General features: G+C 39.3%; 1 protein-coding gene across 2 annotated transcripts in view; it reads left to right on the forward strand.

Annotated features, from left to right (window-relative positions):
• The window catches only part of IPO5 (importin 5), a 68,962-nt gene that overhangs the window by 35,613 nt on the left and 6,528 nt on the right, over positions 1–26,821 (forward strand). For both annotated transcript variants that reach the window (XM_054446396.2, XM_054446397.2), the window contains 17 exons: positions 575–671; positions 881–985; positions 3,343–3,465; positions 3,556–3,676; positions 8,030–8,117; positions 11,043–11,149; positions 12,948–13,072; positions 13,165–13,254; positions 13,345–13,518; positions 16,254–16,472; positions 18,177–18,260; positions 19,993–20,125; positions 20,215–20,336; positions 22,464–22,560; positions 24,265–24,437; positions 25,782–25,893; positions 25,978–26,033. In XM_054446396.2, the coding sequence (XP_054302371.1) occupies positions 575–671; positions 881–985; positions 3,343–3,465; positions 3,556–3,676; positions 8,030–8,117; positions 11,043–11,149; positions 12,948–13,072; positions 13,165–13,254; positions 13,345–13,518; positions 16,254–16,472; positions 18,177–18,260; positions 19,993–20,125; positions 20,215–20,336; positions 22,464–22,560; positions 24,265–24,437; positions 25,782–25,893; positions 25,978–26,033 (2,026 nt within the window). The remainder of the gene's footprint in view (positions 1–574; positions 672–880; positions 986–3,342; positions 3,466–3,555; positions 3,677–8,029; positions 8,118–11,042; positions 11,150–12,947; positions 13,073–13,164; positions 13,255–13,344; positions 13,519–16,253; positions 16,473–18,176; positions 18,261–19,992; positions 20,126–20,214; positions 20,337–22,463; positions 22,561–24,264; positions 24,438–25,781; positions 25,894–25,977; positions 26,034–26,821) is intronic.

Genomic DNA, 26,821 nt, shown 5'->3' on the forward strand with positions numbered 1-26,821 from the left:
CTTCTGTGACCAAATTTTATAATAATGTTAAGAAACCTGTATATTTATAAGCAAATAGTCTAAGTTTAGAATTAAGTGATTATTCTTTGCCCCACTGTGCTATATTTTTCTACTACACCTAAAATGTGATCAAGATCATACACATTTTAGGCTTTATATCATTTTCTACTTTAGTTGTCATATATATCTTTGTTTATATCAGTAATTCAGATTAGAGAATGCAGATGGCCGGAGAGCATAGTTCTTGTAGTTTTCATCTGAAAACCTGTGGTTGCTCTTGTCCCATCCTGCACTCCAGGTCAGCTTTCGACTGAGACAGAGTAATAAGGATAAAAGCATGTAGCTGGGAATGGGCTTCTGAGTAGCCTCTACTCCCAGCCCAGACTTCTCCAGTATGTTTTCATTCACTTAACCCAAAAACAGGATTGCTTAGAGAATGGGTAGATGATGTTCAACCTATGGATTAATGCGTACTGAGTCAGGTAAACAAACAGTTCATTAGAGATTCTAGCTCATACTTTACCAAGATATTAATATAATGTAGCTTTTAAAGAATGTTTGGATTATCTTTTAGGAACTTTCCTGGAATTTTTGGGAACCAGCAACAGCACTATTTAGACGTCATCAAACGAATGTTAGTTCAGTGTATGCAAGATCAGGAACACCCGTCGGTAAATAATTTCAATCCTATTAATATAACCATCTATTTTAATCTAATTTGTGAAAGAAATTAGTATATTAGGAGGTTGTTTTTACTTTTATACTTTAAAATACAAACACCAGTTTTACTGATAAAGAATAATTTGATCTTGAGTAAGAAAACTTGAATTTGCGTTTATCAAAAATTTCTCATGTTTGACATTTTTTCTCTTGATTTTAGATCAGGACATTATCTGCTAGAGCTACAGCTGCATTTATACTTGCAAATGAGCATAATGTTGCTCTGTTCAAACATTTTGCAGACTTGCTACCGGGATTCCTACAGGTATGAAAACAATATAGAATAAATCATAATTATATCTTATTTGGTTCTTTAATGCATTCAATCATTTATGCAATAAATTCATATTGCCTATTATGTTCTGGCACTAGGCATACAGCAGTGAACAAAACATGCAAATCTCGGTCTCCATTAAGCTTATGTTTACTGCCTTTGAAAGACATTTTTAGTCTCTTACAATATTTATAGTTATAAAATTTTTCTGTAATGTAAATGTTGTAAGCAATTATATGCTTATTGTTGAATTTATGGTCATGTAGATTATTTCCGTTAAATCAACCAAATAACCTGTGAGATTTAATGCCCATTTTACATAAGGAGAAACTACTCTTAACTACAGGGTGTGTAGTAGTTTGTATTATAATGTAAGATTGTGGTTAATTCACATTATCGTTAAGGATGTTAATTTTTAAGAATACTTTCTGCTTTAATCAGAAAGCAAAATAAGATTAGACAAGATAGAGCATATATTCAGGGCAACTTGAATCTATGCTCCTTGGGAAAAAAAATTTATATTAATTAAAATTTAAAAGATTGGACAAGTTAGTGGTTCCCAACCTTGTCAGACTCCAAACTCTTTTTTTATGACAGTCTTTTAGTAATTTTTCATATACTCTTCTAAAAATGAAATGCATAAGTAGTGTAATATATATGCACAATTTTTTAGAATATTAATATATGGCCTTAACTAAATACAAAAAAGAAATGCAAAGAAACATATAATAAAATGGCTTGCTTTTCCTTATGTAAATGGTCAGACAAGACTACACTGGAAGACATAATAGACTAGGTGGTTTCCAAGTGATCTGTACAAATACAATAGCTAAAACTGGACTAATAGCAAAGATATTGGCAAGTCAAACACCACAGTTCCCATTAAAATTGGTGATAAGATTTCCTAAAATAGTAAGGTTCTGAACAAAGCAAAGTAGAGGTTGAGTGTCTCTTATTCAGAATGCTTGGGAGTAGAAGTGTTTCGGATCTCAAAATTTTTTCAAATTTTGAAACACTGTATTTGTGTTATACTTACCAGTTGAGCATCTCAAGTCAGAAATCCGAAATACTCAAATGCGCATTTCCTTTGAGTGACGTGTCTGTGTTCAAAAAGTTGAGGATTTCAGAGCATTTTGGATTTGGGATGTTCCACCTGTATGTATCCATTCTTAATTGATACAGTAGTTACATTGCGGGGGGAATAACAGTTGTTAAAACCAGGCAAAAAATAATTTGTGAGTTAGTTTCTAGGTTCAGATCATATAAAGAGTTTTTTCCTTTTTATAAATGTCTGGGATTTGTAATAATGTGAAATGCATAATGAGAAGATCATGTAAGTCCCTTGTGCTTGTGTCACAGGTGCAGGACATTTAGTATCCATGGCCTTTGCCCATCCTCAACCGTGTGACCATCAAGAAATATCTCCTGGGTGAAAAACCATTCCTCTTGAGAACCACTGAGTTAGAGAGGATTTAGAGGAGCTAAAATTGAAGGTTTCCACATGATAAAAAGTTATTTAAAGGATTTAGTGAAACTTCTCTCCCCATGCTATCACAATGAAAAGATAGTTTCGTGACAGAACATAAACTATGACATACTATTACTTTAGTAGTTTATTATCTGAAATCTCTACTGTTGAAATCTAATCCCAGTTTTCTTCCTCTGGATTTAGAGTAGGTTAAAATGTTTACCACAACTTTTAAGAGTTGTTATTCTGAAACAGATAATGATAAACACAAAATGCATACTTTAATACCACAGTGACCAGACTTAACATCCAAGATAAATAAAATGGGTAATATTGGACACTTTAAACGTATTACAGGTTCTAGTACTTACTATGCGTATGAAAAAAACCTGGGCATGGATATCAGAAAGGATAGAAGAGCCAGGTGTGGTGGCCACACATGTTGTCCTGGCTACTCAGGAGTCTGAGGCACAAGAGTTGGAGGGTACTCTGAGCTATGGTTGTGCCACCACACTCCAGCCTGGGCGGCAGAGCGAGACCTTATCACTGAAAAAATAAAAGGACAAAGGAAAGGGACTCCTGGTTATAAAAAAAAGTAATTCCTTGGCTGCCTTAAGTATTGTAATGGTTGTTATAGTTTCACTGATTTTCATTTTGACTTAGATGTACATCTGTTTTATATGTTTCTAGTTAACATCCATCAGAAGGAAGGTATACATGTGCCTGCAGGTAGAACATTTGCATAATATAGATTGCTAAATTATTTAGTGAAAAATAGTTTAGTAATATTTCTCTATTGTCAGCATCTTAGGAATCTTTTGGCTAATGAGGCATCATAAAGTGAATCTTCAACACCGACTTTCTATTTCATCTTTTCTAGGCTGTAAATGACTCGTGCTACCAGAATGATGATTCTGTCCTAAAATCCCTCGTTGAGATTGCAGATACTGTTCCAAAGTATTTGCGTCCTCACTTGGAAGCAACTCTACAGCTAAGTCTAAAGGTAAATTAAGTACGTTAGTAAACGTTCTGTTTGTTATTTTCAGGGACTAATCTAAATTATTAAATGTATACAAATATGTCTTCTTTGTAGTTGTGTGGAGACACTAGCCTCAACAATATGCAACGCCAGCTTGCCCTTGAAGTGATCGTCACCCTCTCTGAGACTGCAGCTGCCATGTTAAGAAAACATACCAATATTGTTGCACAGACTAGTAAGTCAATGGTCTTCAGATAGTTTATGTGTATTGTGGCCAAATTTTTGGATAAATTTGCTGAGGGTTGTGTAATTTCTCAGATTGTTGAGAATATAATGAATTATCCTTTTAGAATCAGATGAATTTGGGAAAATGCATCTCAATACATGAAAGCACGGACCCCCACATTGTGGTTATGCCTTTAAGGCTTTGCAGAAACCCTGAAATCTGGTGTTAAAAATGACATTTCTAGAGTGGAGTGTGACAGACTCTGTCATTTATATGTTAATATTGGGCACAGTTAATAGAGTCAAAAACAATTCAGCGGGGATATATAGATGCACAGTAGTCAACTGCAAACCAAGATAGCATGTGTTGCTTACCAGTGAAGACAGGATAAGAAGAACAAGGTCCAACAGTAGTCATGGCTCTGTTCACTATACTACATTGCTTTTGTTTTATAGACCCTCGTTGCAGCAGAAACTTAAATGGCTATTGTGCTATGGAAATACTAAAGTTTCATTGTGCTGGGATAAGGGCTTGAGAACTAACCTGATCATTTTCTGGCCTAGCCATTTCTTAATGAGCTAATGAGTACTTGAACACTTAATCTAGAGGGTAAATACATCACCAGATTTATTTTGTAGTAGTACCTACCTTTTGTCTTACACTGAGGTAGTGGTTGAAATTTTAGAAACATTCCCATTAAAGTCAGGAACAAGAAAAATATCTCGTTTATCACTGTTCATGTTGTACTGACTGCCCCAGCTGATGCATTAAGAGATAAAAATATAAGCATTAGAAAGTTATAAATATAACTTTAAAAAAATATAAGCATTAGAAAGTTATAAGCATTAGGAACAATGGCCGGGTGCGGTGGCTCATGCCTATAATCCCAACACTTTGGGAAGCCGAGGCGGGCAGATCACCTGAGGTCAGGAGTTCAAGACCAGCCTGGCTAACATGCTAAAACCCCGTTTCTACTAAAAATACAAAAAATTAGCCAGGTGTGGTGGTGCACACCGGTAATCCCAGCTACTCAGGAGGCTGAGGCAGGAGAATTGCTTGAACCCAGGAGGTGGAGGTTGCAGTGAGCCCAGACCATGCCATTGCACTCCAGCCTGGGCACCAAGAGCAAAACTGGTCTCAAAAAAAAGAATTAGAAACAAAAATATTGCTTATTTGTAGGCTATGTGGTTATTGTCTACAAAAAGTTTTAAAGACTCAACAGATAAACTGCTAATCAAAGGGGTTAAGCAAGATCCTTAGGTATGAGAACATTTTATTGTAAGTGTTCCATTATTCATAGTAATCATTTAGAAAATTTTATAGACATGAGTTGTAGTAACTGGGAATAAATCAAAAGATGTATAAGACTTATGTGGAGAAAGTTGAATAACATATTGAAAGACTAATAGAAGAACGAATTATCAGTTCTCAAGTTAATCTAGGGTTGTGATAGAACAATCCTGAAATTCTTCTGAAAGAACATAGGGCCTGGAGTAGCCAAGACAACTTTGACGAATAAAGTGGAGATCTTGTTTCATCAACTCTGTGAATCTAGAATGCATTGATGCAGGTGTTGACAATGGATCGGATGCAACAAAGGGTAGAGTGTAGGAGAGGATCCACTCACATGGGAACAAAGCCGTTTTTAAAAAGATAATTGATCAAAAGTTCTTGGGGCCAGGCATACTGGCTCAGGCCTGTAATTCCAGCACTTTTGGAAAGCCAAGGTGGGCAAATTACGTGAGCTGCTGAGTTTGAGACCAGCCTGGGCGACATGACAAAACCCTGTCTCTGCATAAAATACAAAAATTAGTCAGGCATGGTGGCACACACCTGTGGTTCTGGCTGCTCAGGAGGCTGAGATGGAGGATTGCTTGAACCCAAGAGGTCAAGGCTGCAGTGAGCCAAGATCACACCATTGCACTCCCGCCTGGGTGACGGAGTGAGACCCTGTCTCAAAAAAAAAAAGTTTCTGGGATAACTGGTTCATTCTTTCTTTCATTCTTTTTTTTTTTTTTTTTTAATAGGTTTATGGGGAACAGGTGGTGTTTGGTTTAGTGGTGATTTCTGTGATTTTGGTGCACCCATTACGGGAGCAGTGTACACTATACCCAATGTGTAGTCTTTTATCCCTCACTCCCCTCCCACCCTTTCCCCTGAGTCCCCAAAGTCCGTTGTATCATTCTTACACCTCTGCATCCTCATAGCTCAGCTCCCACTTATGAGTTGAGAATATAACTGGTTATTTCTATGGGGAAAAAAATTCCAACTCTAGACAGCTTATTAAAAAAATAGGCCGGGCGCGGTGGCTCACGCCTGCAATCCCAGCACTTTGGGAGGCCGAGGCGGGCAGATCACGAGGTCAGGAGATCGAGACCATCCTGGCTAACACGGTGAAACCCCGTCCCTACTAAAAAATGCAAAAAATTAGCCGGGCATGGTGGTGGGCGCCTGTAGTCCCAGCTTCTCGGGAGGCCGAGGCAGGAGAATGGCGTGACCCTGGAGGCGGAGCTTGCAGTGAGCCGAGATGGCGCCACTGCACTGCAGCCTGGGCGACAGAGCAAGACTGTCTCAAAAATAATAATAATAATAATAATAATAATAATAATAATTTGGGGTTTACTCAAGACCTGAATATTACCTTGCACGCTGGAACTAGTTTAAAAAGTTAAGGGCTAAGTATTACAGATATATTTTACAAGTAATGCTTAATAGTAGATAATTTTTTAAGACTGAATCACAAACCATTGATGTAAACATTGCCAAATTTGCAAATGCTAAAACAATTTTTTGACCAATCAGATACACCATAAATGAACTGAAAAAATAAGCCACAAACTGGAAGAAAATAATTACAGTGCACACAATCAACAGTTTTGTTATCTAGAGACTACACAAAGGCTGAGAAGAGGAAATTCATTGCTTTTTTCTTCTTTAAGATGGGGTCTTGCTCTGTCATCCAGGCTACAGTGCAGTGACATGATCTCAGCTCACTGCAGCCTCCCAAGTAGCTGGGACTACAGGCACGCACTACCACACCTGGCTAATTTTTGTGTTTTTTGGTAGAGATAGGGTTTTACCATGTTGCCCAGGCTGGTCTTGAACTCCTGGGCTCAAGGGATCCTCCCACCTAAGCCTCCCAAAGTGCTGGGATAACAGGTGTGCACCAGCAGGCCCAGTCAGGAAATTCGTAAAAGAGGGATCTGAAATAGCTAATGAACCCTGCTAAGTCTCAATAAAAACAAGTGTAATTGTGGAATACAAGTTGTCCAAAAGTTTGACAATATCAATTGTTAATAAAAGATGTGGAACTGAGAGGACACTTATTCCAGCCCCAGGGCACTTCACACATTTTTGTGAAATAACAGAGACCTCCACTTAAACTTCACATAGTTTATGCAACAGCTGTGCAGAGCACAGCTTGTTTGATAATTTTTTTTTTTTTTTTTTTTTGAGACAGAGTCTCACTCTGTCGTCCAGGCTGGAGTGCAGTGGTGCAATCTTGGCTCACAGCAAGCTCCACCTCCCAGCTTCATGCCGTTCTCCCGCCTCAGCCTCCCGAGTAGCTAGGACGACAGGCGCTCGCCACCACACCCGGCTAATTTTTTTGTATTTGGGGTTTCACCGTGTTAGCCAGGATGGTCTCAATCTCCTGAACTCGTGATCTGCCTGCCTCAGCCTCCCAAAGTGCTGGGATTACAGGCATAAGCCACCGCGCCTGGCCTTGTTTGGTAATTTTTTAGTACTATTTGAAGATAGTAATAACAATTTCATGCCTAGACTCATGCTTGTCAAAGAGAAGATGTAATAATCTCATCAAAGCAAATTTTATAGGAGGAAAAAACTGGAAACAACCAAAATGTTTATCAGCTGGACAGTGGGTAGTATGTTTATATAATGGAATGCTATTAAATAAATTGAAATCCTTATGTGTTGAGAAAAAAGCAAATTGCCGAGGTACATATATTATGAAACCATTTATTATATAAAAAATCAAATCTTGAAATAGTACTATAATTTTGTATAGAGATATGGAAATCTGTAGTTCAAGTGTGAAAAAACAATTGGGGAATGAGAAACATTTGTGATGTTGCTTCTTACCTCTGGTGACGGGGGGAGAATGTAATGGGATTTGGGAATTTCATAGGAGGGTTTGACTTATGAATGTTACTTTTTAAAGAAACAATAAAAGCAAATATGACAAAAGGTTAAAATTTAACAAACCAGGTTTTGAGGGCACAGACAAATAATTGTTTTGTCTTGTTCTCTTACAAAGTAAAATCTTAAAATTCTTGTTTATAAATAGTGATCTGGATAAGATAAAGTCACAGTCTTCAGGTATGAAATAATTGTTTACTTTAGTTCCTCAGATGTTAGCAATGATGGTTGATTTGGAAGAAGATGAGGACTGGGCGAATGCAGATGAACTAGAAGATGATGATTTTGACAGGTAATCAAACATAGTGTCCAGGGTGGCAGTGAGAGCCCTAGGGCTCCAAGGTCCATCTCTTCACTATTGCAGCCTGTAACCTGAAGGTAAACTTTTAAGCCTGGAATATGGGGCAGTTTGCCTTGCTGTTGTATGTATTGCTGTGTCACATTTTATAAGTAGTATTTTCTTTAGTTTTCATGTATAATTTATATTAATAAAATTTATGTTTCTTGGAAGTTCATAAAAATACTTTAATAGTTAATACATAAAGTTGTGTTTTATAATCAGGAACTGAAAGATACCTACAACAACAAACAAGGAAGATTTTCTTTTTTAAAAAAAAGTATGACATGAAAACAGCAAATAAAGTAGCTATGTTTTTTGTTTGGTTTTGAGACGGAGTCTCGCTCTGTCGCCCAGACTGGAGTGCAGTGGCGCGATCTTGGCTCACTGCAAGCTCCGCCTCCCGGGTTCACGCCATTCTCCTGCCTCAGCCTCCCGAGTAGCTGGGACTACAGGCACCTGCCACCGCGCTCAGCTAGTTTTTTGTATTTTTAGTAGAGACAGGGTTTCACCGTGTTAGCCAGGATGGTCTCGATCTCCTGACTTCATGATCTGCCCACCTTGGCCTCCCAAAGTGCTGGGATTACAGGCGTGAGCCACCGCACCCAGCCAAGTAGCTATGTTTTTAACTGTCTTACTCTAAATTATTTCCAAGCTTTTTGTTTGTTTGTTTGTTTTTTTTTTAGTTTGAGTATCTTTTAAAACATGTATAAAGCAGCTTTCTTGTGATAAATGCTTTTACAGGCAGAGACTTCCCTTAGAATAATTGTTTCAACAAAATTCCCTGCAATGTACATCATATTTTCCTAGTAAAAAGCAGTTTAACTTTAGGATAGACAGCATCCAGTAGTGAAAAGATGAGAGTCAACTGGGTACAGTAACACTGGAATTACTATTGTACTTATTTATTTCAGCTTAGGAAGTCCCATGAATACAGGAAAAGTCAACCAAAATCTGTATTCACTGTGCAGTAGTAATGATGGCCCCTTACATGTATATGAAACATAGCACCTCTGAGCTCTGTTACTTTAATCAACTTTATTAGTAGTCCCAGAGGTATATCATACTACAGATGCAGAAAGGGAGATTGAAGATTGAGTGATTTGTCTGAGGTTATGTAGCCAGTTAATGGACTGGGGTTAATTACCATTTTTTTCATTCTTCCCAGTGCATTATACTACCACCTTTTCTTTAAAAAAGCTGAAATTGGCTGGGTGCAGTGACTCACACCTGTAATCCCAGCAGTTTGGTAGGCAGAGGTGGGCAGATCACCTGAGGTCAGGAGTTCAAGACCAGCCTGACCAACGTGTTGAAACCCCGTCTCTACTAAAAATACAAAAATTAGCTGGGCCTGGTGGCAGACACGTATAATCCCAGCTACTCGGGAAGCTGGGCGAGAATCTTTTGAACCTGAGAGGTGGAGGTTGCAGTGAGCTGCCTGGGCAACAGAGCGAGACTCCATCTCAAAAAAAAAAAAAAAAAGCTGAAATTATTCCCCTGAAAGACTTGGAGTCAGTATAAACTACTAGGTTAATAAAAGTAAAAATTAAAGACATTTGGCTTTAGAATATATGGTGCATTTTTGAGACTTAATCCCATTGTTAAAAATGACTGATTTTCTGGCTTTAATACTATTTTGAAGTATATGAAAGTAATCTTTCACTGGAAATCACCTGATAACGGCTGAAGAGAAGACCAGGGCTAGGTCGAATTTCCTTTCTGGTTCAGTTACTGTAATGTGCTGCTGCTACCTGTCCTTTAATTTGCCCTGCAAATGGCACTTAAATTTATACAGTTAAAGAAACTTTGTTTTCTAGACTAGATGAATAAGATTTTCTTATTTGTGAAACAGGGAATAAATATATTTTCAAGGTGAGATTTTTTTAAGTCTAAAAGCCTGTTCTGAAGATAATTTATAGTTTCATTTTTATAGTATTGTCTTTACACAGTAAAGATAATGCACATGAAATACACTACTGATCTTCCAGTTCTAAGCCAGGATAAGTCCAAATGCTTTTATGCCCACATCCTTTTGGCTTTCAGAGAAGACAATAGAATTGAGTTTCACATAGCTATGCATAGTTTTTGGCAGTGCAGTTTGCACCCCTTTAAAGGTGAATAAACTCACAGTGGGGAAAATTATACATTCTCTGCACCCTTTTCAGTTTTCTATGTTCTGTTCATTGATAAGTTTGAAGACTGTATTTCTAGGAAATGAAATACATGAGGCTCTTTCAACACTGCTTTTACTGGAGTGTTGAAAGTGTCAGAAGCTGTTTCTGAGAACAGTTTTTAGCCAGTAGCGGGTGGGGGTGGTCTTGAAAAATAAGATTCAGGCTGGGCACAGTGGCTCACGCCTGTAATCTTAGCATTTTGGGAGGCCCAGGCGGGCGCATCATGAGGTCAGGAGATCGAGACCATCCTGGCTAACACGGTGAAACCCCATCTCTACTAAAACTACAAAAAAATTAGCCGGGCGTGGTGGCGGGCACCTGTAGTCCCAGCTACTCGGGAGGCTGAGGTAGGAGAATGGCATGAACCTGGGAGGCGGAGCTTGCAGTGAGCCAAGATCGTGCCACTGCACTCCAGCCTGGGTGACAGAGCGAGACTCTGTCTCAAAAAAAAAAAAAAAGAAAGAAAGAAAAATAAGATTCAGGCATGACTTTCTAAACTATGGTGGATCATGATAAAAACATTTACTCTTTTCTTTTCTAAGCTGTAGAGTTTTTAACCCCTAATTTCAATTCCACATTTAAAGACAGCTTGAATTCTTTCTCAGTCTTAGTTCAATAATAATATGGTTAGAAGTATGTCTGTAGAGTATACTATTTCTTTTGTGTTTCAGATATATTGGGTACATAATTCTGTTTATGTGTTTAGCAATGCAGTTGCAGGCGAGAGTGCTCTAGACCGAATGGCTTGTGGACTTGGTGGAAAGCTCGTTCTGCCGATGATCAAGGAACACATTATGCAAATGCTTCAAAATCGTAAGCTGTGTCCTTCAAATGCTGGAATAGCGAAGTTGTGCCCTTTCTAAAGCTTAAATTCTAAGATATGTTTAGACTGTTAAAAATTAATCTTTGTCTTTTTACCATCCATATTTAACCCAATTCATTTATTTTACCCATAAAATTGTCAATCCCAAAGAAAATGTACAGATTTACTTCGTAGCCAAAAATATTTAGATTTGAATTTGAAAATGACGTTATTATTTGAATTTTTATGGAATACTAGAATGTTTGAATCATATACTCTTCTTTCACCCAATGTCTTTTATTTTTAAAAGAAGAAATTCTATCTAATGTTATCAAAAGAGAAACCACTTCTTTCTTTCTGTTTTTGCCCCTGACCGAGGTGATGGTGGAAGCCCCCCTGCCCTGGAGGGCAGCTGTTGTTGTTGTTGTTGACACAGGATTTCACCATGTTGCCCAGGCTGGTCTCAAACTCCTGGCCTCAAGCAGTCCTGCTTCAGCCTCCCAGAGTGCTTGGATTATAGGCATGCGCTACCACACCTGGCCATCCTTCTTTTTTATTTCTATGAATATTTCCCTAATATTTGGTCAGTTACCTTTGTACCTGTAATATATATGTATCAATCCCAAAGTTTATTGTTGTGTTTTATTTTCATTTGTCTTTTTTAATTATAAAATTAATGTGTTCTTTTGTTAAATTAAAATGCAGAAGCATTAAGTTAGAAGTTTGTTTTTTGGTGGAATCTCACTCTGTTGCCCAGGGTAATGTGATCTCAGCTCACCGCAGCCTCCACCCACAGGATTCAAGCAATTCTCCTGCCCTAGCCTCCTGAGTAGCTGGGACTACAGGCACATGCCATCACGCCCAGCTATTTCGAGACAGAATCTCACTCTGTCAAACAGGCTGGAGTGCAGTAGTGCAATCTTTTCTCACTACAATGTTTGCCTCCCAGTTTCAAGCAATTCTCCTGTCTCTGCCTCCCAAGTAGCTGGGATTACAGGCATACACCACCACACCCAGCTAATTTTTGTACTTTTAGTGGAGATGGAGTTTCTCCATGTTGGCCAGGCTGGTCTCAAACTCCTAACCTCAAGTGATCCGCCCACCTCAGCCTCCCAAAATGCTGGGATTACAGGCATGAGCCACTGCACCCGGCCTAATTTTTGTATTTTTAGTAGAGACGGGGTTTCACCATGTTGGCCAGGCTGATCTTGAACTCCTGACTTTAAGTGATTCACCCGCCTCAGCCTCCCAAAGTGCTGGGATTACAGATGTGAGCCACCGCGCCTGGCCTGATACATACTTTTAGAATCAAGTAGTCACGCACTTTTTCTGTTCATTTTCCTAAAAAGTAAATATACAAATGTTTTGGTTTTTTGTTTTGTTTTGTTTTGTTTTTTTGAGACAGAGTCTCGCTCTTTCGCCCAGACCAGACTGCAGTGGCGCAATCTCAGCTCACTGCAAGTGGCGCAATCTCAGCTCACTGCAAGCTCCGCCCCCCAGGCTCACACCATTCTCCCGCCTCAGCCTCCCGAGTAGCTGGGAATACAGGCCCCCGCCACCGCGCCCAGCTAATTTTTTGTATTTTTAGTGGAGACGGGGTTTCACCATGTTAACCAGGATGGTCTTGATCTCCTGACCTCGTGAGCCACCGCGCCCGGCCTATACAAATGTTTTTATATTATATATACATATACCCTTTCCAAAAAAGTTTTGTGACTCTTTTCCAAAGAAGAACCTGTATACATCTCCCTCTACCAGAATGACATGTTTATAGTGTCTGATTCTATTCCATCGGTAATTTTTCTGTAGCTGACTGGAAATACCGGCATGCGGGATTGATGGCCTTATCTGCCATTGGTGAAGGGTGCCACCAGCAAATGGAAGGAATTCTAAATGAGATCGTAAATTTTGTTTTACTTTTTCTCCAGGATCCTGTAAGTACCAGTAAATATTTGATTCAAAATGATTAGTGTAGCTTCATGTGGAAACCTTCTTGCTTTTACTAATGAAAGGGAACATTTTCCAGCATCCAAGAGTAAGGTATGCAGCCTGTAATGCTGTGGGACAGATGGCTACAGATTTTGCACCTGGTTTCCAAAAGAAATTTCATGAAAAGGTAAGTAACAAGTCCTCAAACACTCAAATCAGTCTTTAAGAAGAGGGGTGGACATTTCAACATGTATGCCCATTTGGTTTCATTTCACAGGTGATTGCAGCTCTGCTGCAGACCATGGAAGACCAAGGCAATCAACGTGTGCAGGCCCATGCAGCTGCTGCCCTCATTAACTTTACTGAAGACTGTCCCAAGTCACTACTTATTCCATACTTGGATAATTTGGTGAAACATCTGCATTCCATTATGGTACTGAAGCTTCAAGAGGTAAGTTTTAAGATCTGTAGGCTGCTTTCTGTTTGTAGATTAATTTGGGTTGATTTGATTGGTAAGAACTGGAGAAAGAGGGACTTGCAGCATGACCATAAAGAATATAAAGTAAAAAAACTGAGGAAGCTATTCGGAGTTGTGGAATGATGAGTAGAGAAATTCAGATTTGACCAGAATGTGGGCTGATAATTGGAATTGGGAAAGATACAGCTAAAGGTCAGGTAAAATCAGTGTATATGGATCACCCTGAAAATAAGGCAGAGAAGTTTTTGAACTCTGATTTATGTAAAGTGTGAAAAACCATTCTATGTTCTTAAATGCTGCAGGAAATGATCATATGGTAAGAAATTAGTGTAGTAGCATTGGGTGAGGCATACACAAAAAAGGGAGAAGATTTAAGGCAAGACCATCATACTGTCATCATCCAGGGAGCTTAGATAGTAATAGTGGAAGAGGTGATTCTAAAAGACATTTCATGGGAAGCATTAACAGTTTGTTTCTGGCAGTTTGAATTTTAAAAGATGAAAGGGCCCGGCACAGTGGCTCACCCCCGTAATCCTAGCACTTTGGGAGGCTGAGGCAGGTGGATCACCTGAGGTCAGGAGTTCGAGACCAGCCTGGCCAACATGGTGAAATCCCATCTCTCCTAAAAATACAAAATTAGCCGGGTGTGGTGGTGCACGCCTGTAATTCCAGCTACTCAAGAGGCTGAGAGAGGAGAATCACTTGAACCCGGGAGGCAGAGGTTTCAGTGAGCTGAGGTGGTGCCACTGCCCTCCAACCTGGGCAACAAGAGCAAAATTCTGTTTCAAAAAAAAAAGATGAAAGAGAAGAAATTAAAAAACGTTGACTATTCTCACCAGAGTGACAGAAATACAGAAGTTGTAGAAGCAACATCATTTTTGAGTATCGAAGTAAAAATGATTATAGTTACAGCTGAAGTAAGGGATGCAACCTGAAAACAATTGAATGGTGTTAGTCCAGCACAGTGCGTGGAGATGTAGATGCGAAAAGCAAGGATTTTAGCCCAGTTTATTGTCAAATGCAATGAAAATGGATTACTACTATAAAAATGAATTGAATAGAAGGCATAGAAAATAAAAGATAAACCTGCTCTCAAATTGCTATAGAAGTTTCTAATGCCCTCAATTCCTATACTTAATATGAACTGGTAGCAAATAGTTAACAAACCACAGTTTGCGTAGCACTGGTGATTGATCAGGGAGCAAGACAAACAAGAAATGCAATGTCTCAGAAGCCAAAGACAGAGGACTTATAAACAAAGGCCCAAGTGCTCAGTATCAGATGACAGCAGACTAAGAATATGATAAAGGAAACATTCGTGTGCCCGAAGGCAGACCGAGGTGGACCCAAGTTGAAGGCAGATTGGTTGGTTGGTTGGTTAAATCAGTAATGGATGGATCCAACATAACTTTACAGGTTTGGGTGGATGGCTGTGGTTTGATAGTCCCTGTGTACCCCTGCCCTTCCTTCCTGCAGTGAGGCACTATATGGGTTTTTAAAGATAAGTGGAAGGAGTTGTTGGGATGGGATGGTAGGAGGACAGTGTTCACAAGGCAGAGTTGTACAAAGAGAAGGTAGCCTAGCAGAGAAGGAAAGACATTTCCTCTTGGGCCAGCAGCACAGTCCACACTAAACATGGAACAGAGGTTGAGGTGCAGAAGCAGGAAGTAAGATGACTTCCTCAAGACATAGTTGAATGCGTAACACAAGGTAAAGAACTCTGCTGAGAGTGTGGGTGTAGTTGACATAGAGAATTATGAAAATCTGGAGTAGTAACTGGGTCAGGTTCATATGAGTCAATAAATATTTTATTTTATTTTATTTATTTTTATTTTGAGATGGAGTCTCACCCAGGCTGGAGTGCGATAACGCACTCTCTGCTCAGCACAACCTCCGTCTCCCGGGTTCAAGCCATTTTCCTGCCTCAGCCTCCCAAGTAGCTGGGATTACAGACGTACACCACCACACCCAGCTAATTTTTGTATTTTGAGTGGAGACAGGGTTTCACCATGTTGGCCAGGCTGGTTTTGAACTCCTGACTCAGGTGATCCGCCCGCCTCAGCCTCCCAGAGTGCTGGGATTACAGAAGAATTATTTTAAAATATTGCTGGTGACAGGACGGGCCCAGCAGCAAATACTTAGTAAGCATTTGTTACTAGCTGGGTCAGAGAACACCAGATCTTTGGTGCAGAGAAAAAGGTCATCTCATCTGTTTCAGCAAGACAGATGCAAGAGAAGGCAGCAAGGTTCTTTGGTGGGATCTTCTGGGGAGTTGGGGTTAGAAGATAAAGGAAGCGGCCAAAGAGGGAATTTTCTTTATGACATAGTAAGACATCACAAAATATAATCATAAGTAGAGGAAATCAGTGAAGAAGAAAATGAGTATGAAGTGTAGGCATTAAAGTTGATGAACACAAAAATTTTGATTCCGTATCTGTACTCAAGAATTAGCTGTGCTTTGAGATGAGACAAAAATGAGTAAGGGGTGTTGTGTTAATAGAAGAGAGAAAAAAAATCTCACGTAAATAGTTCAACATAGATTCTTTTTATAGAAATTTCCTCCAAAACCTGCAGTCTCTGCTTCTGGAGAGGTGGTCTCATTCTGCTGTTTCAGAAAAGCATTCAAGAACTTGAAGGGAGTAGTAATTGTAAATTTAAATACTTCTTCCAGTTTTCCTTTGAAGTAATAATTTGTGTCTTCCTTCTAGCTGATTCAGAAAGGCACCAAGTTAGTTTTGGAACAAGTTGTGACATCCATTGCATCAGTTGCTGATACTGCAGAAGAAAAATTTGTCCCCTACTATGATTTATTTATGCCATCACTGAAGCACATCGTTGAGAATGCGGTTCAAAAAGAACTGAGACTTCTGAGAGGAAAAACTATTGAATGCATTAGCCTCATTGGTCTGGCTGTTGGGAAGGAAAAAGTAAGTAATTTCTTTTTCGTTTTTTTTTTTTTTTCAGACAGAGTCTCGCTCTGTCGCCCAGGCTGGAGTGCAGTGGCACGATTTCGGCTCACTGCAAACTCTGCCTCCTGGGTTCACGCCATTCTCCTGCCTCAGCCTCCCGAGTAGCTGGGACTACAGGTGCCCGCCACCACGCCCGGCTAATTTTTTGTATTTTTAGTAGAGACGGGGTTTCACCGTGTTAGCGAGGATGGTCTCAATCTCCTGACCTCGTGATCCGCCCGCCTTGGCCTCCCAAAGTGCTGGGATTACAGACGTGAGCCACTGCGCCCGGCCAGTAATTTCTGTTATGTTAAATTTATTGTACGTAACTTGGCTGTGGAGGCATTGAGAGTACTAGAGGGATTTTTTCCTCCTGATAAATGGTTTTCTGGATGCTTGTTTTTTTCCTTACTCCTTTCACATTGCTCCTGTTTTATATACAAATTCCTGCCTTCATCTTTTCATTGTTTGTTTGTTTGGTTTGGTTGGTTTTTTTTGTTTTTTTTGTTTTTTTTTTTGAGACCAAGTCTCACTCTGTCACCCAGGCTGGAGTACAGTGGCGTGATCCTGGCTCACTGCAACCTCTGCCTCCTGGGTTCAAGCGGTTTTCCTGCCTCAGCCTCCCAGGTAGCTGAGATTACAGGCACCTGCCACCACTCCCAGCTGATTTTTGTATTTTTAGTAGAGATGGGGTTTCACTATGTTGGCCAGGCTAGCCCTGATCTCCTGACCTCAAGCAGTCTGCTCACGGGTGTGAGCCACCGCGCCCAGCCGTCTTTTCATTGTTAATATTAAGCTTTCTTTTTAGCTCAGCTATGCTCTTGATGCCTCCTCCTTTCCCCACCACACACAGTGCATCTCGTGGGAGGTGTGTGGAAGTCAGTATCCATGTTCGTTCCCTTTAAATATGTGCTTGGAAACATGTCACTTGCTTTCCTATTAATCTAAAATGCATCAAGTGTTCTAAGAGAGAAATCTATGCATATAGATCTTCAGAAAATAATTACCAAGGACCATTGGCCAGTGTGTTTCTCAGCCAACATCTCAGAATTGTTCAAGCTAATGCAAAAGAAGTTTCTCTGTCATTGAACCCTCATGTTCTGACCCTCAGAATTATCAACAGGGAAGCTCTGTCTTGCCTTCTTCAAAACCAGCATCAGTATTAATTTATATTTGGAACTGGTTTCTGTGAGACGCTGACCACTAAAACATTGGTATGTTTTATACCAATAAAATGTTTGTATGTCCCATACTCTATATATCTGGCTTTCAATGTCTATTTAAAACGCTGCCTGTCTATACAATGGAGATTACCAGACTGCAAAGAGTTAAGTGAAAATCATAGACAAAATTTTATGCAGTGAATTCTATAAACAATCCAAAATTTTCTTTCTGAATTTGAATTCAATCTTACTGCTTGAAATGCGTAAGCCATAGACTAACACCTGATGCCATTAGAAGTACCTTTATACTGTAGTTCACTGCCCTTCAGTGGAAAATATATTTTTCTAGAAAGTGAACTAAATCTGTCACAATATAGATGAGAATTTTTCAATATGATAGTTTTATCTATGGAAGTTATGACCTATGTGGGCAATGTAGTCGATTTTTTGGCAAAGCTTTGCTAATTACACAAGAAACAATTCGGTATCAACAAGTGTGTCTCTGCATATTTTCCTCTAGTTCATGCAGGATGCATCAGATGTGATGCAGCTTTTGTTAAAGACCCAGACAGACTTCAATGATATGGAAGATGATGATCCTCAGGTAAGTGGTCTTAATGCATTTGCTTTGATCCACTAATGAGTTGTGGACAGCACATGGTTCAATATGTTTAAAACAAAAGGAGTGATAGGTTTCCTGACATACTATCAACCCCTGCTAGCAGAGACATTCTTCACTGATTTTCCTTCTGTTTCTCAAGCTACTTTTTCTCAGTCTGTTGTAGGTTGCTCTTGCTTTCTGTGACTCTCACGCAAGTTTTGGTGTTTGTGGGTTCTGTCCAAGGCTGTCTTCTCACTCCTGTGGAGCAGTGTCACTCACAGACATGGCTTCCAGTTTCCTCTGTGTGCTTGCAACTTTCAGATCTTCAGAATTGAAATTCATTTATCCAACATGTAATAGACATCTCCATTTGGGTGTCTTCTAGCCCTTTGAAGGCTGCATGACCTCCCTCCCCTGGCAGAAAATACAGAACCCAAGAATCTCAGGACACACTGCTTGCCTCTCCGCCGATGAACAGACAAAGGCATTTCATTAGGAGGAACCCCTGCCTCTCGACATACACGCACATACACACATAGGTATACACACCCAGCTAACGCTTGCTCACAGTTCTCATCCTTTACAAGATTTTCCTGATCTGTTCAGTCTCAATGGTGGGCAGTTCCAACACTGTTACAGTAACATCATAAATGTTTGTCATATCTTGATGGTATTCCCAACGCCTAACATATAACAAGGCACTCAGTAAATAATTGTTGAATTAAATTTTGACTTTACATAGCCACACTGTCATAGTTTAAATAGGAAAACATACCATTTTGCAAAGAAAGCATGTTTTGTTGTTGTTTGCTTTCTTTGCAAAATGATATGCAAATATACATGTATGTTTTGTTTGTACAGAGATAACAGGCAGGAGGGATACTTAGCAGACTGCTGACAGTAAAGAGGCCGAGGGGACTGTAAGCCGTAGGGAGGGGTGGTAAGGACGAGGCGTGTTGCTCACCTTTGTATCAGCCAGCATATAGTTTAATGCCTGGCATGTGAGAAACACCCAGTACCTATCTGAAGAGTGGGTGGACTTTTACATATGAAATCATTAAGAGGTGGGGCATGTGTCTATGCATGCTCAATAGATAAATAGGTAAGTGGATGACAGCAGGGGATAAGAATCACTTTCTAGGTTGCAGGGATGGTGAATGGAACCAGATTCTCTAGGTGATTTGCAGATGATGAAGTCTGTGTAAACACAGTAATAGGAGAAGAGGTGTTTTAAATATACTCAGCCACTTACGAGAAAATTATAACAGCTAAGAGAAAAGGATGTTTTGTTTCTTGGGTTTTAATAAATGTTTAATGAATGGAGTGGCAGGCAATAGGGATACAGAGTCAGATAAAATACACTTCTGTCTTCAAAAAATTTGTAACTGGGAGTGGATGAAATGTTTGGTTTTGTTTAGGTGATTAGTTTCATTAGATGATTCAGATGCTAAGAAAGAAAACCATTATCACTTACTGAAAGTAGAAAGAAATACCCAAGGTTCTGGTCTTTGTGTTTTGCCTCACCTGCTGTCCATATCCCAGTGTAGTGAGTTCACAGGGATTTCATTATTGATTCTGAACCTTTTAAGTACATAACCTTTAGAAATGCTCTTACTGCTAAAAGTACTGTGAACATATCAATAAAACATTGTTTCTATGAAATAAGGAAATGGCTTTCTTTATCACGTTTACCCGTTGTTTTTTAATCTATTTTAATTTTAAAATTTTTCCCCAGATCTCTTACATGATCTCAGCATGGGCCAGAATGTGCAAAATCCTTGGAAAAGAATTTCAGCAGTACCTTCCAGTGGTTATGGGGCCTTTAATGAAGACGGCTTCAATTAAGCCCGAAGTAGCCCTTTTGGATAGTAGGTGTCTTTAGAAGGAGCTATCGGTTATAATAGTTCTCTGTTTGTTATTATTTTTCATATGCATTTGTTTTCTTCTCCGTTAATAGCCCAAGATATGGAGAATATGAGTGATGATGATGGTTGGGAATTTGTGAACCTTGGAGATCAGCAAAGCTTTGGTATTAAAACTGCAGGACTAGAAGAAAAATCAACTGCTTGCCAGATGTTGGTAAGAGAGCACTGTTTTTACTAAACTTTTATTTTACATCTTATATACATTTCATATCAGTGCTTTTAATAGCTGCTAAAGAAATTACTTTGGAGAGCCAGTAATACGTTCCTTAAAAAGTAAAGTTTTCTTTCCATTTTAAAGAAATCGTATGGATAAACCTTTCATTATCAGTGCTGTTATAAATAGCAAAAAACAACAAATAGCCCAAATTCCTGTTAGTGGGAAGATGAATGATAAATTACTGTGCCTTGGAGTAATATACAGCCATTACAAAAAGTTTATAAGCTACATGAGGGAAGGATTTTTGTTTGTTTTGTTCTTAGTCTGTAGTAGGTGACCATGGAATGTTTTTTAAACAAATGAACAGAGTGTGTTCATGCTATTTAATGTGAAACAAAACTTGTATGATTTCAATTGTGTAAAAAAATAGATATGGCAGGAAAATCAAAATGTTCGGTTATTATCCCTTATGGTGTTTATGGTGTGCATATGTGTGTTTAGTTCCTAGTTTTCTTTTTGTTTTCTTTATGAGCATGCATTTTAAAGCGAAGGATAATACTTTTTTTTTTTTTTTTTTTTTGAGATGGAGTCTCTCTTTTTCACCCAGGCTGGAGTGCAGTGGCACGATCTCAACTCACTGCAACCTCCACCTCCAGCGTTCAGTTGATTCTTCTGCCTCAGCCTCCCGAGTAGCTGGGATTACAGGCGCCTGCCACCACAGCTGGCTACTTTTTGTATTTTTAGTAGAGATGAGGTTTCACCATTTTGGCCAGGCTGGTTTCCAACTCCTGACCTCAGGTGATCCGCCTGCCGTGACCTGGGATTACAGGCATGAGCCACTGCACCTGGCCAATACTTACTTTTAAAGTTAGATTCTAGAAATTATGGTATATTACAAATTTAGCAGTTAAGTAAACCTAAATAAAAGTTGGTTAAATTTTATTTTTTGTATTTATATTACATGTTCTAGTTCATTTAAAAGTGTATTTCTTATTGTCATCTTTAATACTTAGTATCTATAAATTATAAACACTTTGGATTTTTGTGGGTTTTTTCTCCTCTCAACTGGAGAGCAAATACAAATAATAACATCTTTAAACAGAATTAATCTTTAGATGTAGTAGAAGAGAATGAAACAATTGGGTTTTTTGGGTTTTTTTTTTTTTTTTTTGCTTTTTGAGACGGAGTCTTACTCTGTCGCTCAGGCTGGAGTGCAATGGCTTGATCTCAGCTCACTGCAGCCTCCGTCTCCTGGGTTCAAGTGATTCTCCTGCCTTAACCTCCCAAGTAGCTAGGATTACAGGCGCACACCACCATGCCTGGCTAATTTTTTGTATCTTTAGTAGAGACGAGTTTTCACCATGTTGGCCAGGCTGGTCTCGAACTCCTGACCTCGCGATCCGTCTAGCTCTTTCACCCAGGCTGAAGTATAGTGGTGCCATCCCGGCTCACTGCCACCTCCACCTCCTGGGTTCAAGCGATTCTCCTGCCTCAGCCTCCCAAGTAGCTGGCATTACAGGCGCCCGCCACCATGCCTGGCTAATTTTTGTATTTTTAGTAGAGACGGGGTTTCATTGTGTTGGCCAGGCTGGTCTCGAACTCCTGACCTCGTGATCTACCAGCCTCAGCCTCCCAAAGTGCTGGGATTACAAGCATGAGCCACCGTGCCCAGCCATGATTTTTTAAAATACAAAATAACAGAAGCGTTTTCTACAGATTTGCAAAGTAAATGCTACAATTAACTGATGGTTTCAGGGTTTTTTGTATCTTTTAGAATGATTTTTCCTCAATTAGTGATACATTTTGTTTGATGTATTGCTGAAACTTTTTGTTTGATGTATTGCTGAATGGAATATGAATGATTCCAGCCTTTGAAGGACAATATATACGACAATAATTTCCTTTTTTTTCTTTTTGTCACTCACCAGTACTACAGTCATTTCATGACCCTTCTTTTAGAACTCTTTTTAGTTGGAAGACTAATTTGACAGTTCTACATGCAACCTTAAATGTAGTTCTAGTCAAAATACAACCTCCTGTGGTCCTTATGATTTTGCTGTTTGTTAATATTAATGCTTGAAAACTAACATGAATCTTTATTTCCTCCCAATACTTTGGTTACAGGTTTGCTATGCTAAGGAGTTAAAGGAAGGCTTTGTGGAGTACACTGAACAGGTTGTCAAACTGATGGTCCCTTTACTGAAATTTTATTTCCACGATGATATCCTACAACTTCTGAATACAAAACATGTCTAGATTTAGTAAACTTGTAGTTTCTTGGAGTATTAGACAGTGTTCACTGAAATAGACTTCACCATGATTGTTTGTATTTGCACTAAGTGTACTTTGAGGTGATAAACTCGGTTCTCTGCATGTGCCTTTGTTTCCACTTGTGCCAAAACATGAAAAAGAAAACGTGACCTATCCTATGTTTGTCAGCTTTCTGTGGCCCACTTAAGGATTTAAGGATAATTAGCAAATGATTACAATTATATATAGTTGCTACTTTCCCCAAATACCTTTTGGTAAACGTTAAGAAAATAAGACTTTTATTTTAAGAGATGGTGTCTCACTCTGTCACCTAGGCTGGAGTGCAGTGGCGTGATCAGGACTCACTGAAACCACAACCTCCCAAGTAGCTGGGACCCAGGTACACAACACCGAGCCCAGCTAGATTTTTATTTATTTTATTTTTTTTTTTTTTATAGAGATAAATTCTCCCTATGTTGCCCAGGCTGGTCTCAAACTCCTGGGCTCAAGCAGTCCTCCTGCCTTGGCCCCACAAAGTTATGGGATTACACGCCTGAGCCACTGTGCCTGGCAAGACCTGTCTTAATAGATTAGAGAACCACTGATAGATGGTCAGCTTTCCGTAGCAGTGAGAATCCTACATTTCAAATGTGGATAGCACCTTTGCGGGGAAACATCACTTGGCACATCTGCATTCTTTTTTGACACAGAGTCTCACTCTGTTGCCCAGGCTGGAGTGCAGTGGCATGATCTCAGCTCACTGCAACGTCCACCTCCCAAATTCAAGCGATTCTTCTGCCTCAGCCTCCTAAGCAGCTGGGATCACAGACATGCGCTACCATGCCCAGCTAATTTTTTGTATTTTTTATGTGTTTGTTTTTGTTTTTAAGTAGAGGCGGGCTTTTACCACGTTGGCCAGGCAGGTCTCGAACTCCTGACCTCAGGTGATCCACCCACATCTGCGTTCCAATATCCTTCTCAACATAATGATAGCCATAATTAATATTTTCCGGTACATTTTTATGCCTTTACACACGAGAGTGGTAAGAGTCCAGACACAAACCCAGATCTGTCTGACTCCAAAGCCCCTTTGTCATCATTCCTCTTACAGTATCCTATAGTGGTATCCTTTACAGAAGACAGCTTTTACCCAACAAAGACTTAACTTCCCAGGATACCAGAGGGCAAAGCAGGATTGCTTTTAAGAGGAAGTTATCAAGACCTTATTTTATAAATGAGATTAGATAGGGAAAGGCAATTTAATCTTTATTGAAAACTGAAAAGGCCAGCATAGGAAGAGGTCCTCGGTGGTTTTTTTCAGGTAAATGCTTCAGTTGCATTTATTAGAAACAGATACTACCTAAGGTTTTGAGGTAGGTACAGCTTGAGGCATGCTAATGGTCATGGGTCCTTCCATAGTCATTTTTGTATTTTGGTTTACATTTGAGCAATAGGCAGCCCTTCACTGCTGCTGGACTCATTCCTGCCACTATTATAGGTGACAGAGGAGACAGGAGGTATGTCTTTTCTATTTTTATACATGCTTTATATTTAACACAAGCTCTTGGGTATCTTAGATAAACAGAAGTTGCCTAGCACTCCTATTAGTGCATTGAACCCTTTAACATTTAAGCAAAATAATAAACAGTCTTTTGAGGTTCCTTAACAGTGAAACGTGTTCGAGTGGCAGCAGCAGAATCCATGCCCCTTCTCCTGGAGTGTGCAAGAGTCCGTGGTCCTGAGTATCTCACACAGATGTGGCATTTTATGTGTGATGCTCTAATTAAGGCCATTGGTACAGAACCAGATTCAGACGTCCTCTCAGAAATAATGCATTCTTTTGCAAAGGTGAATATTTTTCTCTTAAAAAATATGTATAAGGTTGTATGTTCATGTATTAGTCTTGCTAAAAGTAAAAAAAAAAAAAATTTGAGACAGTATTGCTCTGTCACCCAGGCTGGAGTGTAGTGGCACAATCGCAGCTCACTGCAAACTCCGCCTCCTGAGTTCAAGCAATTCTCATGCCTCATCCTTCCAAGTAGTTGGGATTATAAGCATGCGCCACCACACCTGGCTACTTTTTGTATTTTTAGTAGATGTTCCCCAGGTCTTGAACTCCTGGCCTCAAGTGATCCACCTCGGCCTCCCAGAGTGCTGGGATTACAGATGTAAGCCAGCTAAATAAATTTTTATATGCTGTAGTGTATGACTTGTTAAAAAATAAAAATGTTAAATTTTTTGTTTTAATATTTTGGTATTATTATGTTTGTTTTAAAGAGGGTAAATTTGCCTTGGAAGGGCAGTATAAGTAGAGGGAATGATACAGGCAACGGCATGGAAGCATGCATTCTTTGGAAAAAGAGAAGAAATTCTGAATACTCTAGTATTTTAGTCTTGCATTTAATAATCCAACTATAGAAGCTTGGGTATCATCTCCAGTTTCTGTTCTTTACACTTTCCTCAGTTCTTCTCTTTTTTTTTCATTGCCCCATCTCTTTTTCATGCCATTGAAACAGCCTCACTTGGTCTACTCCAGATGTCTCCTTTCTTTTCCTCTCAGTTCATTCTCCTTTCCTCAAGCACTGCCTTCCTCTTCATTGAGTCACTTCCTTTCTCATACAGTGTCACTCCCATTTTGCACAACTCTAGTTTGCTCCAATCTTGATTGAAGATTTACAGTTTCTCAGCATCTTTATATGTCCTTATTTACATTCCTGTAATTCAGAATTCTTTCTGTTTTTCCAAAGACAGCATGCTTCCATACCTTTGCCTACCTCAAATGCCCTTCCTTCAATATTCTCCTTGTATGTTGTGTGTACGGAGTATGGATATAGCAATTGTGTTCCTTAGGAGCTGGTGTGTGTGTGTGTGGGTGTGTGTGGGTGTGGGTGTCTGTGTATGTGTGTGTGGGTGTGTGGGGGGGGGGGGGTGTTCCGTCTTTGAATCCTCAGTACCAAGCATGATGCCTGGCACCTAGGTATGCTCAGTAGTGTTTAAAAGAAAATATTTTTTTCTAACTCCAATCTCTAAAATGCTGTCATTCTAACAAATACAAGCTAAGCATATGTAAATAATTAATCTTCCAGGATACTGAACTGTGTTCATTTTTCCATATGATTCTTAGTGGAGTTTAACTTTGGACTCTAAACACCCCTAATCTTATGGATTGCTTTCTTTCCTCAACCTCATTAGTGCATTGAAGTAATGGGAGATGGATGCCTTAATAATGAACACTTTGAAGAACTGGGAGGTATATTGAAAGCAAAGCTTGAAGAACATTTTAAAAATCAAGAATTACGACAAGGTAAGTTTTCCATGCTTTTATTTCTGAATATAATCCTTGACCATCTTGGCGATCATTTAAAACATTTATTTGGGTGTGTTTTAGTTAAAAGACAAGATGAAGACTATGATGAACAGGTCGAAGAGTCACTACAAGATGAGGTAAGTTATTCCCTTTGGAACTTACTTACATGACCACTTGCATCTGAAAGACTTGTAAATGCCTCAGTTTCTGATTTATGTGACTTGTCATTCTGATGTAATTACCAGTCTTTAGCAGAGGAGTCAGATATATTTCCTCTCTTAATTTATGAATAAGTAATTTGAAATTAAACTGGTATGTCTTTTGGTGCTATGTGCATTTTGTTGTAATACCTCACTCAACAAAACACCTTGAGGTTTACCTAGTTCATTTACATACTGCTCACAACAACCATTTGTATTTTGTGGTGCTTTCACTATATTAAATATGGGTAACCTAAAATTCCAATGTTAAATGATTGCCCAGAGTCACACTGTTGAAGGTCTGGAGGCTTTTTCACCATGTTACTTAGTTCTCTCATCAAACCACCTAGGACTGTCAAGCATACTTCATTGTGTGTTTAGAGTCCAGCATCTCATATGTGGCCGCTTGGTGGGCCAGTGCTGCCGTGTAGGTAGTACCAGCTTCCTGAAGGTGTCCACATGCTTGTAGGCCCAAATTGCCACTAACAGCAAGACCCCATTCTCCCCACCATCCACCCCGAAATGAGGATTATTCTGCTGAAAACAAAGTAAAAATAGTAAAAACACCTTCCTTTCAGAATGTAGAAATTAGAGATAATTTTTCAACCCATCTATTTTAAGTATGTTCCAAGGAAAATCTTTGCAATAAATACAGTTCTTGCCACACACCTTTGTCTTTCCAGGTAAGACTGGCCTTTGATTAGTAAGAGACATGATAACCCACC

This window comes from Pongo pygmaeus, chromosome 14, assembly GCF_028885625.2.
Source record: "Pongo pygmaeus isolate AG05252 chromosome 14, NHGRI_mPonPyg2-v2.0_pri, whole genome shotgun sequence".
Taxonomy (NCBI): domain Eukaryota; kingdom Metazoa; phylum Chordata; class Mammalia; order Primates; family Hominidae; genus Pongo; species Pongo pygmaeus.